The sequence below is a fragment of the Salvelinus namaycush genome, unplaced genomic scaffold, assembly GCF_016432855.1.
Source record: "Salvelinus namaycush isolate Seneca unplaced genomic scaffold, SaNama_1.0 Scaffold315, whole genome shotgun sequence".
Taxonomy (NCBI): domain Eukaryota; kingdom Metazoa; phylum Chordata; class Actinopteri; order Salmoniformes; family Salmonidae; genus Salvelinus; species Salvelinus namaycush.
In genome coordinates, this window is record NW_024060064.1 from 163,532 (window position 1) to 180,544 (window position 17,013).

Consider the following 17,013-nt stretch of genomic DNA (forward strand, 5'->3'; position numbering starts at 1 on the left):
GTTCAACTCCTGTATAGGCCGGGTGTCCACAGGACTGTAGGGAACAGTTCAACTCTGTATAGCAGGCTGTCACAGGACTGTAGGGAACAGTTCAACTCTGTATAGCAGGGTGTCACAGGACTGTAGGGAACAGTTCAACTCTGTATAGCAGGGTGGCACAGGACTGTAGGGAACAGTTCAACTCTGTATAGCAGGGTGTCACAGGACTGTAGGAACAGTTCAACTCTGTATAGCAGGGTGTCACAGGACTGTAGGGAACAGTTCAACTCTGTATAGCAGGGTGTCACAGGACTGTAGGGGAACAGTTCAACTCTGTATAGCAGGGTGTCACAGGACTGTAGGGGAACAGTTCAACTCTGTATAGCAGGGTGTCACAGACTGTAGGGAACAGTTCAACTCTGTATAGCAGGGTGTCCATAGGACTGTAGGGACAGTTCAACTCTGTATAGCAGGGTGTCACAGACTGTAGGAACAGTTCAAACTCTGTATAGCAGGGTGTCACAGGGAACAGTTCAACTCTGTATAGCAGGGTGTCACAGGGGACAGTTCAACTCTGTATAGCAGGGTGTCACAGGACTGTAGGGGACAGTTCAACTCTGTATAGCAGGGTGTCACAGGACTGTAGGGGACAGTTCAACTCTGTATAGCAGGGTGTCACAGGACTGTAGGGAACAGTTCAACTCTGTATAGCAGGGTGTCACAGGACTGTAGGGAACAGTTCAACTCTGTATAGCAGGGTGTCACAGGACTGTAGGGAACAGTTCAACTCTGTATAGCAGGGTGTCACAGGACTGTAGGGAACAGTTCAACTCTGTATAGCAGGGTGTCACAGGACTGTAGGGAACAGTTCAACTCTGTATAGCAGGGTGTCACAGGACTGTAGGGAACAGTTCAACTCTGTATAGCAGGGTGTCACAGGACTGTAGGGAACAGTTCAACTCTGTATAGCAGGGTGTCACAGGACTGTAGGGAACAGTTCAACTCTGTATAGCAGGGTGTCACAGGACTGTAGGGGAACAGTTCAACTCTGTATAGCAGGTAGTCCCAGGACTGTAGGGAACAGTTCAAACTCTGTATAGCAGGGTGTCACAGGACTGTAGGGAACAGTTCAACTCTGTATAGCAGGGTGTCACAGGACTGTAGGGAAACAGTTCAACTCTGTATAGCAGGGTGTCCACAGGACTGTAGGGAACAGTTCAACTCTGTATAGCAGGGTGTCACAGGACTGTAGGGGAACAGTTCAACTCTGTATAGCAGGGTGTCACAGGACTGTAGGGAACAGTTCAACTCTGTATAGCAGGGTGTCACAGGACTGTAGGGAACAGTTCAACTCTGTATAGCAGGGTGTCACAGGACTGTAGGGAACAGTTCAACTCTGTATAGCAGGGTGTCACAGGACTGTAGGGGAACAGTTCAACTCTGTATAGCAGGGTGTCACAGGACTGTAGGGGAACAGTTCAACTCTGTATAGCAGGGTGTCACAGGACTGTAGGAACAGTTCAACTCTGTATAGCAGGGTGTCACAGGACTGTAGGGGACAGTTCAACTCTGTATAGCAGGGTGTCACAGGACTGTAGGGAACAGTTCAACTCTGTATAGCAGGGTGTCACAGGACTGTAGGGGAACAGTTCAACTCTGTATAGCAGGGTGTCACAGGACTGTAGGGAACAGTTCAACTCTGTATAGCAGGGTGTCACAGGACTGTAGGGAACAGTTCAACTCTGTATAGCAGGGTGTCACAGGACTGTAGGGAACAGTTCAACTCTGTATAGCAGGGTGTCACAGGACTGTAGGGGAACAGTTCAACTCTGTATAGCAGGGTGTCACAGGACTGTAGGGAACAGTTCAACTCTGTATAGCAGGGTGTCACAGGACTGTAGGGAACAGTTCAACTCTGTATAGCAGGGTGTCACAGGACTGTAGGGAACAGTTCAACTCTGTATAGCAGGGTGTCACAGGACTGTAGGGAACAGTTCAACTCTGTATAGCAGGGTGTCACAGGACTGTAGGGAACAGTTCAACTCTGTATAGCAGGGTGTCACAGGGGAACAGTTCAACTCTGTATAGCAGGGTGTCACAGGACTGTAGGGGACAGTTCAACTCTGTATAGCAGGGTGTCACAGGACTGTAGGGAACAGTTCAACTCTGTATAGCAGGGTGTCACAGGACTGTAGGGAACAGTTCAACTCTGTATAGCAGGGTGTCACAGGGAACAGTTCAACTCTGTATAGCAGGTGTCACAGACTGTAGTGAACAGTTCACTCTGTATAGCAGGGTGTCACAGGACTGTAGGGAACAGTTCAACTCTGTATAGCAGGGTGTCACAGGACTGTAGGGAACAGTTCAACTCTGTATAGCAGGGTGTCACAGGACTGTAGGGGAACAGTTCAACTCTGTATAGCAGGGTGTCACAGGACTGTAGGGAACAGTTCAACTCTGTATAGCAGGGTGTCACAGGACTGTAGGGAACAGTTCAACTCTGTATAGCAGGGTGTCACCAGGACTGTAGGGAACAGTTCAACTCTGTATAGCAGGGTGTCACAGGACTGTAGGGGAACAGTTCAACTCTGTATAGCAGGGTGTCACAGGACTGTAGGGAACAGTTCAACTCTGTATAGCAGGGTGTCACAGGACTGTAGGGAACAGTTCAACTCTGTATAGCAGGGTGTCACAGGACTGTAGGGAACAGTTCAACTCTGTATAGCAGGGTGTCACAGGACTGTAGGGGACAGTTCAACTCTGTATAGCAGGGTGTCACAGGGGACAGTTCAACTCTGTATAGCAGGGTGTCACAGGACTGTAGGGAACAGTTCAACTCTGTATAGCAGGGTGTCACAGGACTGTAGGGAACAGTTCAACTCTGTATAGCAGGGTGTCACAGGACTGTAGGGAACAGTTCAACTCTGTATAGCAGGGTGTCACAGGACTGTAGGGAACAGTTCAACTCTGTATAGCAGGGTGTCACAGGACTGTAGGGAACAGTTCAACTCTGTATAGCAGGGTGTCACAGGACTGTAGGGAACAGTTCAACTCTGTATAGCAGGGTGTCACAGGACTGTAGGGAACAGTTCAACTCTGTATAGCAGGGTGTCACAGGACTGTAGGGAACAGTTCAACTCTGTATAGCAGGGTGTCACAGGACTGTAGGGAACAGTTCAACTCTGTATAGCAGGGTGTCACAGGACTGTAGGGAACAGTTCAACTCTGTATAGCAGGGTGTCACAGGACTGTAGGGAACAGTTCAACTCTGTATAGCAGGGTGTCACAGGACTGTAGGGAACAGTTCAACTCTGTATAGCAGGGTGTCACAGGACTGTAGGGAACAGTTCAACTCTGTTAGCAGGGTGTCACAGGACTGTAGGGAACAGTTCAACTCTGTATAGCAGGGTGTCACAGGACTGTAGGGAACAGTTCAACTCTGTATAGCAGGGTTCACAGGGAACAGTTCAACTCTGTATAGCAGGGTGTCACGGACTGTAGGGACAGTTCAACTCTGTATAGCAGGGTGTCACAGGACTGTAGGAACAGTTCAACTCTGTATAGCAGGGTGTCACAGGACTGTAGGGAACAGTTCAACTCTGTATAGCAGGGTGTCACAGGACTGTAGGAACAGTTCAACTCTATATAGCAGGTGTCACAGACTGTAGAGTTCAACTCTGTATAGCAGGGTGTCACAGGGGGACAGTTCAACTCTGTATAGCAGGGTGTCACAGGACTGTAGGACAGTTCAACTCTGTATAGCAGGGTGTCACAGGGACAGTTCAACTCTGTATAGCAGGTGTCAGGGGACAGTTCAACTCTGTATAGCAGGGTGTCACAGGGGATTCAACTCTGTATAGCAGGGTGTCACAGGACTGTAGGGAACAGTTCAACTCTGTATAGCAGGGTGTCACAGGACTGTAGGGAACAGTTCAACTCTGTATAGCAGGGTGTCACAGGACTGTAGGGAACAGTTCAACTCTGTATAGCAGGGTGTCACAGGACTGTAGGGAACAGTTCAACTCTGTATAGCAGGGTGTCACAGGACTGTAGGGAACAGTTCAACTCTGTATAGCAGGGTGTCACAGGACTGTAGGGAACAGTTCAACTCTGTATAGCAGGGTGTCACAGGACTGTAGGGAACAGTTCAACTCTGTATAGCAGGGTGTCACAGGACTGTAGGGAACAGTTCAACTCTGTATAGCAGGGTGTCACAGGACTGTAGGGAACAGTTCAACTCTGTATAGCAGGGTGTCACAGGACTGTAGGGAACAGTTCAACTCTGTATAGCAGGGTGTCACAGGACTGTAGGGAACAGTTCAACTCTGTATAGCAGGGTGTCACAGGACTGTAGGGAACAGTTCAACTCTGTATAGCAGGGTGTCACAGGACTGTAGGGAACAGTTCAACTCTGTATAGCAGGGTGTCACAGACTGTAGGGAACAGTTCAACTCTGTATAGCAGGGTGTCACAGGACTGTAGGGAACAGTTCAACTCTGTATAGCAGGGTGTCACAGGACTGTAGGGAACAGTTCAACTCTGTATAGCAGGGTGTCACAGGACTGTAGGGAACAGTTCAACTCTGTATAGCAGGCTGTCACAGGACTGTAGGGAACAGTTCAACTCTGTATAGCAGGGTGTCACAGGACTGTAGGGAACAGTTCAACTCTGTATAGCAGGGTGTCACAGGACTGTAGGGAACAGTTCAACTCTGTATAGCAGGCTGTCACAGGACTGTAGGGAACAGTTCAACTCTGTATAGCAGGGTGTCACAGGACTGTAGGGAACAGTTCAACTCTGTATAGCAGGGTGACACAGGACTGTAGGGAACAGTTCAACTCTGTATAGCAGGGTGACACAGGACTGTAGGGAACAGTTCAACTCTGTATAGCAGGGTGTCACAGGACTGTAGGGAACAGTTCAACTCTGTATAGCAGGGTGTCACAGGACTGTAGGGAACAGTTCAACTCTGTATAGCAGGGTGTCACAGGACTGTAGGGAACAGTTCAACTCTGTATAGCAGGGTGTCACAGGACTGTAGGGAACAGTTCAACTCTGTATAGCAGGGTGTCACAGGACTGTAGGGAACAGTTCAACTCTGTATAGCAGGGTGTCATAGGACTGTAGGGGACAGTTCAACTCTGTATAGCAGGGTGTCACAGGACTGTAGGGGACAGTTCAACTCTGTATAGCAGGGTGTCACAGGGAACAGTTCAACTCTGTATAGCAGGGTGTCACAGGACTGTAGGGGACAGTTCAACTCTGTATAGCAGGGTGTCACAGGACTGTAGGGAACAGTTCAACTCTGTATAGCAGGGTGTCACAGGACTGTAGGGAACAGTTCAACTCTGTATAGCAGGGTGTCACAGGTCACAGGACTGTAGGAACAGTTCAACTCTGTATAGCAGGGTGTCACAGGGGACAGTTCAACTCTGTATAGCAGGGTATCACAGGACTGTAGGGAACAGTTCAACTCTGTATAGCAGGGTGTCACAGGACTGTAGGGAACAGTTCAACTCTGTATAGCAGGGTGTCACAGGACTGTAGGGAACAGTTCAACTCTGTATAGCAGGTGTCCAGGACTGTAGGGAACAGTTCAACTCTGTATAGCAGGGTGTCACAGGACTGTAGGGAACAGTTCAACTCTGTATAGCAGGGTGTCACAGGACTGTAGGGAACAGTTCAACTCTGTATAGCAGGGTGTCACAGGACTGTAGGGAACAGTTCAACTCTGTATAGCAGGGTGTCACAGGACTGTAGGGAACAGTTCAACTCTGTATAGCAGGGTGTCACAGGACTGTAGGGAACAGTTCAACTCTGTATAGCAGGGTGTCACAGGACTGTAGGGAACAGTTCAACTCTGTATAGCAGGGTGTCACAGGACTGTAGGGAACAGTTCAACTCTGTATAGCAGGGTGTCACAGGACTGTAGGGAACAGTTCAACTCTGTATAGCAGGCTGTCACAGGACTGTAGGGAACAGTTCAACTCTGTATAGCAGGGTGTCACAGGACTGTAGGGAACAGTTCAACTCTGTATAGCAGGGTGTCACAGGACTGTAGGGAACAGTTCAACTCTGTATAGCAGGGTGACACAGGACTGTAGGGAACAGTTCAACTCTGTATAGCAGGGTGTCACAGGACTGTAGGGAACAGTTCAACTCTGTATAGCAGGGTGTCACAGGACTGTAGGGAACAGTTCAACTCTGTATAGCAGGGTGTCACAGGACTGTAGGGAACAGTTCAACTCTGTATAGCAGGGTGTCACAGGACTGTAGGGAACAGTTCAACTCTGTATAGCAGGGTGTCACAGGACTGTAGGGAACAGTTCAACTCTGTATAGCAGGGTGTCACAGGACTGTAGGGAACAGTTCAACTCTGTATAGCAGGGTGTCATAGGACTGTAGGGGACAGTTCAACTCTGTATAGCAGGGTGTCATAGGACTGTAGGGGACAGTTCAACTCTGTATAGCAGGGTGTCACAGGGAACAGTTCAACTCTGTATAGCAGGGTGTCACAGGACTGTAGGGGACAGTTCAACTCTGTATAGCAGGGTGTCACAGGACTGTAGGGAACAGTTCAACTCTGTATAGCAGGGTGTCACAGGACTGTAGGGAACAGTTCAACTCTGTATAGCAGGGTGTCACAGGACTGTAGGGAACAGTTCAACTCTGTATAGCAGGGTGTCACAGGGAACAGTTCAACTCTGTATAGCAGGGTGTCACAGGGGACAGTTCAACTCTGTATAGCAGGGTATCACAGGACTGTAGGGAACAGTTCAACTCTGTATAGCAGGGTGTCACAGGACTGTAGGGAACAGTTCAACTCTGTATAGCAGGGTGTCACAGGACTGTAGGGAACAGTTCAACTCTGTATAGCAGGACTGTAGGGAACAGTTCAACTCTGTATAGCAGGGTGTCACAGGACTGTAGGGAACAGTTCAACTCTGTATAGCAGGGTGTCACAGGACTGTAGGGAACAGTTCAACTCTGTATAGCAGGGTGTCACAGGACTGTAGGGAACAGTTCAACTCTGTATAGCAGGGTGTCACAGGACTGTAGGGAACAGTTCAACTCTGTATAGCAGGGTGTCACAGGACTGTAGGGGACAGTTCAACTCTGTATAGCAGGGTATCACAGGACTGTAGGGAACAGTTCAACTCTGTATAGCAGGGTGTCACAGGACTGTAGGGGACAGTTCAACTCTGTATAGCAGGGTGTCACAGGACTGTAGGGAACAGTTCAACTCTGTATAGCAGGGTGTCACAGGACTGTAGGGAACAGTTCAACTCTGTATAGCAGGGTGTCACAGGACTGTAGGGAACAGTTCAACTCTGTATAGCAGGGTGTCACAGGACTGTAGGGAACAGTTCAACTCTGTATAGCAGGGTGTCACAGGACTGTAGGGAACAGTTCAACTCTGTATAGCAGGGTGTCACAGGACTGTAGGGAACAGTTCAACTCTGTATAGCAGGGTGTCACAGGACTGTAGGGAACAGTTCAACTCTGTATAGCAGGGTGTCACAGGACTGTAGGGGACAGTTCAACTCTGTATAGCAGGGTGTCACAGGACTGTAGGGAACAGTTCAACTCTGTATAGCAGGGTGTCACAGGACTGTAGGGAACAGTTCAACTCTGTATAGCAGGGTGTCACAGGACTGTAGGGGACAGTTCAACTCTGTATAGCAGGGTGTCACAGGACTGTAGGGGACAGTTCAACTCTGTATAGCAGGGTGTCACAGGACTGTAGGGAACAGTTCAACTCTGTATAGCAGCGTGTCACAGGACTGTAGGGAACAGTTCAACTCTGTATAGCAGGGTGTCACAGGACTGTAGGGGACAGTTCAACTCTGTATAGCAGGGTGACACAGGACTGTAGGGAACAGTTCAACTCTGTATAGCAGGGTGTCACAGGACTGTAGGGGACAGTTCAACTCTGTATAGCAGGGTGTCACAGGACTGTAGGGGACAGTTCAACTCTGTATAGCAGGGTGTCACAGGACTGTAGGGAACAGTTCAACTCTGTATAGCAGGGTGTCACAGGACTGTAGGGAACAGTTCAACTCTGTATAGCAGGGTGTCACAGGACTGTAGGGAACAGTTCAACTCTGTATAGCAGGGTGTCACAGGACTGTAGGGAACAGTTCAACTCTGTATAGCAGGGTGTCACAGGACTGTAGGGAACAGTTCAACTCTGTATAGCAGGGTGTCACAGGACTGTAGGGAACAGTTCAACTCTGTATAGCAGGGTGTCATAGGACTGTAGGGGACAGTTCAACTCTGTATAGCAGGGTGTCACAGGACTGTAGGGAACAGTTCAACTCTGTATAGCAGGGTGTCACAGGGAACAGTTCAACTCTGTATAGCAGGGTGTCACAGGACTGTAGGGGACAGTTCAACTCTGTATAGCAGGGTGTCACAAGACTGTAGGGAACAGTTCAACTCTGTATAGCAGGGTGTCACAGGACTGTAGGGAACAGTTCAACTCTGTATAGCAGGGTGTCACAGGACTGTAGGGAACAGTTCAACTCTGTATAGCAGGGTGTTACAGGACTGTAGGGAACAGTTCAACTCTGTATAGCAGGGTGTCACAGGACTGTAGGGAACAGTTCAACTCTATATAGCAGGGTGTCACAGGACTGTAGGTGACAGTTCAACTCTGTATAGTAGGGTGTCACAGGACTGTAGGGAACAGTTCAACTCTGTATAGCAGGGTGTCACAGGGAACAGTTCAACTCTGTATAGCAGGGTGTCACAGGACTGCAGGGGACAGTTCAACTCTGTATAGCAGGGTGTCACAGGACTGCAGGGGACAGTTCAACTCTGTATAGCAGGGTGTCACAGGACTGTAGGGGAGAGTTCAACTCTGTATAGCAGGGTGTCACAGGACTGTAGGGGACAGTTCAACTCTGTATAGCAGGGTGTCACAGGACTGTAGGTGAAACCATTTGTTACAGGTATAGTACCATAAGACAAGGCTTGCGTCCCATATGGCACCCTATTCCCTGCATAGTGCACTACTTTTGGCCAGGCCCCATAGGGCACTATATAGGGAAAAGGTTGCCCTAGAACATGAACCACAACATGAAGGGTTCCAGTGTGATTGTGTCTCATTCCTAAACCATTCCTAGAGTTGCTATTGGCTTCAGATCACAAGGCTACATCCCAACGTTGACATGACAACCCAGAGAGGAGGAAGGGAACATCCCAGAGAGGACGGTGGAGAGGAGGAAGGGAACATCCCAGAGAGGACGGTGGAGAGGAGGAAGGGAACATCCCAGAGAGGACGGTGGAGAGGAGGAAGGGAACATCCCAGAGAGGACGGTGGAGAGGAGGAAGGGAACATCCCAGAGAGGACGGTGGAGAGGAGGAAGGGAACATCCCAGAGAGGACGGAGGAGAGGAGGAAGGGAACATCCCAGAGAGGACGGAGGAGAGGAGGAAGGGAACATCCCAGAGAGGACGGAGGAGAGGAGGAAGTTAACATCCCAGAGAGGACGGAGGAGAGGAGGAAGGGAACATCCCAGAGAGGACGGTGGAGAGGAGGAAGGGAACATCCCAGAGAGGACGGCGGAGAGGAGGAAGGGAACATCCCAGACAGGATGGAGGAGAGGAGGAAGGGAACATCCAGAGAGGTCAGAGGAGAGGAGGAGAGGAAGGGAACATCCCAGAGAGGACGGAGGAGACGAGGAAGGGAAAATAAATAAATAAATGCACCTGCTCTGTTTGATTGTCCCTCTCTCTGGACGAGGGACAGCAACAAGATGCAGAGTGTTTCTGAACCACTACCAAACACAACACTGTTCTGGATGACCGTCAACATGAGGCTGCAGGGCAGTTAGGACCTAATGGAAAACTGTTCAACACAAACTAAATAGAGGAAACTCACCAACACAAACAGATCCTGCCAGTGTGTAGATAAACGAGGTCCATCCTAGCAGAGATGATAGAAAAACTGTTGTTTTGGGCTGGCATTGATAATGCATTTTGTCACCTCATTAACAAGTTAACTGCCACAGTATACACAACAATCATGACATTTATAAAGCATCATATTCTAAATGATGTGACTTGGTGGGGGAGTCTGACCACTTGGTATACCAACGTCTTGCCATGTGAGCTGTGGGCCATAACACTGAGATGGTCTACTATCTAATCCACCATAGAGCCCTGTAGTACGATGACGTGGGAGCCATCCATTCAACACACCAACTCTGCCTGTGTGTACGCACACACACACACACACACACACACACACACACACACACACACACACAACTTAACGTCTTACGCACTGTATAGTGTGACCATTCAACACAGCACCACTGACTCCATAGCAACCACACAGCACCACTGACTCCATAGCAACCACACAGCACCACTGACTCCATAGCAACCACACAGCACCACTGACTCCATAGCAACCACACAGCACCACTGACTCCATAGCAACCACACAGCACCACTGACTCCATAGCAACCACACAGCACCACTGACTCCATAGCAACCACACAGCACCACTGACTCCATAGCAACCACACAACACCACTGACTCCATAGCAACCAACACAGAACCAGACTCCATAGAGAACAGGCAGGATGACCATGGAAACCAAGCCAGTTGTATAAACTTTAGAAGACTCCCAACCCCTGGAGGACTTCTGTTTGGCACAGACAGTAGATAGCAACTCTTTCCCACCACAAACCAACGTCAGGTGCAGTACAGTTCCCAGAATGAGAAAGCTTGTGTCATACAAACCACATAGCACTTAGCTCGGGTTTGACTTGAAAGGTTCTGCTAACTTTACTGAAAAGGTCAACAGATTTGGTGGCAGATTGTGGATGAATGGAGCACACAGAACACTATAGCTACAGAAGGCCAAGTTCTGGTCCATGGTGTTACATGCAGCTTGAGCCTTCTTCAAGGAGCACGTAACGCCCTGGACCAGAGCCACAGAAGGCCTACTCAGTAAAGATGGTTTAACCTGAAGGAACTGGTTGGACATGCTTGGCTCCTCCATCCAGCTTGAAGTCCAGATACAGTGTTGGAGTCCTGGTGAAGATTTTTGACTGGACAAAAAAAAGGACAAGACATTTATAGTATTTGTGAGTTTCATTGACCCCCAGGCAGCACCCCACTCATCGAGTTCTCTCATGGGCATGGAGTGTTACAAAGAATAGTGTTTATTGCTGTATGTAACGTTCGTCTTGTGGTGATTGAACGGACCAAGGCGCAGCGGGTGATGAATAAATACTGAATTTATTTAACAGACGAAACACTGACAAAACACTAGAACAAACTACAAAACAATAAACGAAGGCAACAGACCTGAAACCAACGAACTTACATATAGACGAAGAACGCACGAACAGGAACAGACTACCTAAAACGACCGAACAAACGACACAGTCCCATGTGGTATACACAGACACAGGAACAATCACCCACAAACAGTGAGAACAACCTACCTTAATATGGCTCTCAATCAGAGGAAACAACACACACCTGCCTCTAATTGAGAACCATACCAGGCAAACCATTAACCCAACATAGAAAACACATAACATAGACTACCCACCCCAACTCACGCCCTGACCAATTAAACACATACCAAACAACAGAAAACAGGTCAGGAACGTGACACTGTATGTTATTTGTGTAAATTCTTTGTCTATATACTCTGTCTGCAAATTGTGAGACAAATTGTAAGCACCCTGATCCATTGGTGTTACACTTCACACTTCCTCTTTTAACACCTAGCACCCTGGTCCGTTGGTGTTACCTTTCCCACTTCCTCTTTTAACACCTAGCACCCTGATCTGTTGGTGTTACCCTTCCCACTTCCTCTTTTAACACCTAGCACCCTGGTCCGTTGGTGTTACCTTTCCCACTTCCTCTTTTAACACCTAGCACCCTGATCTGTTGGTGTTACCTTTCCCACTTCCTCTTTTAACACCTAGCACCCTGGTCCGTTGGTGTTACCTTTCCCACTTCCTCTTTTAACACCTAGCACCCTGATCTGTTGGTGTTACCTTTCCCACTTCCTCTTTTAACACCTAGCACCCTGATCTGTTGGTGTTACCTTTCCCACTTCCTCTTTTAACACCTAGCACCCTGATCTGTTGGTGTTACCTTTCCCACTTCCTCTTTTAACACCTAGCACCCTGATCTGTTGGTGTTACCTTTCCCACTTCCTCTTTTAACACCTAGCACCCTGGTCCGTTGGTGTTACCTTTCCCACTTCCTCTTTTAACACCTAGCACCCTGATCTGTTGGTGTTACCTTTCCCACTTCCTCTTTTAACACCTAGCACCCTGATCTGTTGGTGTTACCTTTCCCACTTCCTCTTTTAACACCTAGCACCCTGGTCCGTTGGTGTTACCTTTCCCACTTCCTCTTTTAACACCTAGCACCCTGATCTGTTGGTGTTACCTTTCCCACTTCCTCTTTTAACACCTAGCACCCTGATCTGTTGGTGTTACCCTTCCCACTTCCTCTTTTAACACCTAGCACCCTGATCTGTTGGTGTTACCCTTCCCACTTCCTCTTTTAACACCTAGCACCCTGATCTGTTGGTGTTACCTTTCCCACTTCCTCTTTTAACACCTAGCACCCTGATCTGTTGGTGTTACCCTTCCCACTTCCTCTTTTAACACCTAGCACCCTGATCTGTTGGTGTTACCTTTCCCACTTCCTCTTTTAACACCTAGCACCCTGATCCGTTGGTGTTACCTTTCCCACTTCCTCTTTTAACACCTAGCACCCTGATCTGTTGGTGTTACCTTTCCCACTTCCTCTTTTAACACCTAGCACCCTGATCTGTTGGTGTTACCTTTCCCACTTCCTCTTTTAACACCTAGCACCCTGATCTGTTGGTGTTACCTTTCCCACTTCCTCTTTTAACACCTAGCACCCTGGTCCGTTGGTGTTACCCTTCCCACAGCCTCTTTTAAAGGGCAATTCCACAACTTTTCAACCTCATATTCATGTGATGTCTTCACATATGTAGACACTGGTATGGTGCTGGAGATAATAAACATGAGGTTGAAAGTGGAGGAGTTGCCCTTTATCACCCGCAGTCATAGGAAGAGTCATAGGAAGTCATAAGGATAGTCTGTGAAGAGGACACGGCACGCCAGCCCTACTGTGAGGGAAGACCAGACCAGCCCTACTGTGATGGAAGACCAGACCAGCCCTACTGTGAGAGAAGACCAGCCCTACTGTGATGGGAGACCAGACCAGCCCTACTGTGAGAGAAGACCAGCCCTACTGTGATGGAAGACCAGACCAGCCCTACTGTGAGGGAGGACCAGACCAGCTGTACATACGTGAATGTTTCATCCTCTAGACTAGTCCAGGTTCCAGTCAAACTCAAGGGGCAGTCTATCTGTCTGACCTGTATTAACCCCTGTTGGAAGTCATTACTCTATAACCCTGTCAGTCAGCGGCAGCCCAAACCCAGCTGTATTAACCCCTGTTGGAAGTCATTACTCTGTAACCCTGTCAGTCAGCGGCAGCCCAAACCCAGCTGTATTAACCCCTGTTGGAAGTCATTACTCTGTAACCCTGTCAGTCAGCAGCAGGCCAAACCCAGCTGTATTAACCCCTGTTGGAAGTCATTACTCTGTAACCCTGTCAGTCAGCGGCAGCCCAAACCCAGCTGTATTAACCCCTGTTGGAAGTCATTACTCTGTAACCCTGTCAGTCAGCGGCAGCCCAAACCCAGCTGTATTAACCCCTGTTGGAAGTCATTACTCTGTAACCCTGTCAGTCAGCGGCAGCCCAAACCCAGCTGTATTAACCCCTGTTGGAAGTCATTACTCTGTAACCCTGTCAGTCAGCGGCAGCCCAAACCCAGCTGTATTAACCCCTGTTGGAAGTCATTACTCTGTAACCCTGTCAGTCAGCGGCAGCCCAAACCCAGCTGTATTAACCCCTGTTGGAAGTCATTACTCTGTAACCCTGTCAGTCAGCAGCAGGCCAAACCCAGCTGTATTAACCCCTGTTGGAAGTCATTACTCTGTAACCCTGTCAGTCAGCGGCAGGCCAAACCCAGCTGTATTAACCCCTGTTGGAAGTCATTACTCTGTAACCCTGTCAGTCAGCGGCAGCCCAAACCCAGCTGTATTAACCCCTGTTGGAAGTCATTACTCTGTAACCCTGTCAGTCAGCGGCAGCCCAAACCCAGCTGTATTAACCCCTGTTGGAAGTCATTACTCTGTAACCCTGTCAGTCAGCGGCAGCCCAAACCCAGCTGTATTAACCCCTGTTGGAAGTCATTACTCTGTAACCCTGTCAGTCAGCGGCAGCCCAAACCCAGCTGTATTAACCCCTGTTGGAAGTCATTACTCTGTAACCCTGTCAGTCAGCAGCAGGCCAAACCCAGCTGTATTAACCCCTGTTGGAAGTCATTACTCTGTAACCCTGTCAGTCAGCGGCAGGCCAAACCCAGCTGTATTAACCCCTGTTGGAAGTCATTACTCTGTCTCGCTGTCTGTATCCTCTCACATCCTAGAGTAACTCTACCCCACAGTAAATGGTCAGGGTTCATATCCTGGTCTAAGCAGTTTAGGTGTTGATGTAGTGTTACTTTGTGTTACTATGAACGGACTGAACGCCCAGCTGGTGTTGCGTTTTAAGCTGTTGTTATAAAATACTGTTGCTGTTGTTAAACAATCCTGTTGTTTAAATCAGGGTGTTAGCCAGTGTTACCTAGTGTTGATTTTTCAGTGTAACATTTCTAGTGTTGATTTTTCAGTGTAACATTTCTAGTGTTGATTAAGGTGTTAAAGTAGCTCTGTAAGTGTTAAACAGTCATTGGTTTAGAAGAAACCCAGTGTTGGTGTTAATACCTAGTGTTGGTGTAACCAGTGTTGAACAAAAACCACGCCCGTCATTATCATATTTCCCAGCATGCTCTACTGCAGTTAGATTTTTTGAATTGTTTGTTTCAATATCTAATGTTTTGAATGTACATTTATTTATTAATTAAATAACATACATTTTTCTAAGCTAATCCAATATGTTATATCGATTCACTGCACCCATTACTGAAATGGTTGATCCAGTTTAGATGCTTAAGGTATTCTCATACCTTAGTCTTCCCATCCCGGCAGTCATTCTGAATCAGGTTGCAGGTGAATAAAAATTCTAAATGTTGGATATCCCCACTCTGGCTGGATTCCAATAGGAATTACACATCACTTTGCAAGCCAGCATAATGTGATTTGCAGGCCTACATTTTTCTTGTAAACCATGAGTTTCAGGCCACTGTATTATGGTAAAACTAAGCCCTCAAAAATAAGGCCTTATGAATGATGTGTTGTATTGTGTTAAATAATACAATTGTAATAACATAATCGCTTAGGATGTCACTTGGTGAAGGCCACAGGACAGAAAATGGATGAATGCAACAACCATAGCTGTGTTTGAATACCCATAATAACATACTGTAAACTACATACTTAATGAGTATATATACTACATAATATTAGTTCATTGTAGTATACTGTAAACAAACGGTATCCTTTCAGTTGAGTGTAGTAGCGCTTCGCCTGTCTACCGGAAGTTGATGCTGTTGCTATGTAACTTCTTGCTAGGCTGTTAGCATAGATAACAAATGAATAGCTAGACATCTTATGACTTCATTAACAATGTCCATTGAGAACGCACAAAGACTATACCACTTAGCTATGCTAAGAATGACGTGAATAATCAAGTTAATAAATGTTGGGTAGGTAGTGAGATAGCATATAGTTAATATACTGGAAAGTTCAATGTATTAGTAGCCAACTAACATTAGGTAGCTAGCTAACATACCAGCGGTCCCAGCGATGCCCCGCCCCTTTCCCAGTTTCAACACATTTTCATCTGTAAAATAACAAACCTTATAGACGTCATGAGAAACTCTGTCTGCCAGTCTCCTCTCCTGCCCTAGAGTAACCCCTACCCAACCGGCCCTGGTCAAATTTACATCTGAAACATGACAAACCTTATAGACGTCATGAGAAACTCTGTCTGCCAGTCTCCTCTCCTGCCCTAGAGTAACCCCTACCCAACCGGCCCTGGTCAAATTTACATCTGAAACATGACAAACCTTATAGACGTCATGAGAAACTCTGTTTGCCAGTCTCCTCTCCTGCCCTAGAGTAACCCCTACCCAACCGGCCCTGGTCAAATTTACATCTGAAACATGACAAACCTTATAGACGTCATGAGAAACTCTGTCTGCCAGTCTCCTCTCCTGCCCTAGAGTAACCCCAAACCCAACTGGCCCCGGTCAAATTTACATCTGAAACATGACAAACCCACTTCCCCAGAAACCTGCTACTCATTTCCTGTCTCGTCTAACTCAGCAGACAGACACAGAGAAAATAAGGAGGAGAAGGGGGGGGGGGAGAGGATGGATACTCCTGAAGATGTAATTGTCTGCAAACGTCACATGATGAAGCTGAATGTCTTGTGGTTGGTTGGGATTTCTGGCGAGGCGTATCTAGGCCTGAGGCTTTCAACATCTCAGTCATTGTATTGTATAAGGTTTTCTGGCTTGATATGGGCAAGACCCCAGCACATCATATCAACAGCCGACACTAAGTATTCATTCTGTATAACACAGTGACAAAGGAACAATGATGATGACAATGATGGCGATGATAAACTCCCCCCCCCCCCCTTCTTCATCCACTGTGGTTTTGGACCTGTGATTACAAATGCGTTACTTTGTAGGGTGAGAAATATATGAATCTATTTTTAGTCGTTTAAGTTTATACATGTTCTTATGGCTGTTTGTTACGACTTCCACATGACATCAACCAGTGTTTCCCCTATATGCGTTTAGCAGCGGCGCACTGCCGTTGCTAATTTGTGGACGCCACCAAAAAAATATATATAAAAATAAGAAATAATTTTACCATCCCGTGGTGCACCGCTGCTAAGTGCATATAGGGGAAACACTGGTTGATGTCATGTGGAAGTCAGAACAAACAGCCATAAGAACTTGTATAAACTGAAATAACTCAAACCCAGTTAAATATGTA

General features: G+C 47.5%; 1 protein-coding gene across 2 annotated transcripts in view; it reads right to left on the reverse strand.

Annotated features, from left to right (window-relative positions):
* Positions 1–17,013, reverse strand: part of pir (pirin) — a 115,645-nt gene that overhangs the window by 80,123 nt on the left and 18,509 nt on the right. The window contains exons 6-7 of one of the 2 annotated variants that reach the window (XM_038985292.1): positions 10,962–11,046; positions 9,865–9,909 (exon numbers count right to left, since the gene is read on the reverse strand). In XM_038985292.1, coding sequence (XP_038841220.1) covers positions 9,865–9,909; positions 10,962–11,046 — 130 coding nt within the window. The remainder of the gene's footprint in view (positions 1–9,864; positions 9,910–10,961; positions 11,047–17,013) is intronic. The other variant, XM_038985293.1, reaches the window with a different exon arrangement.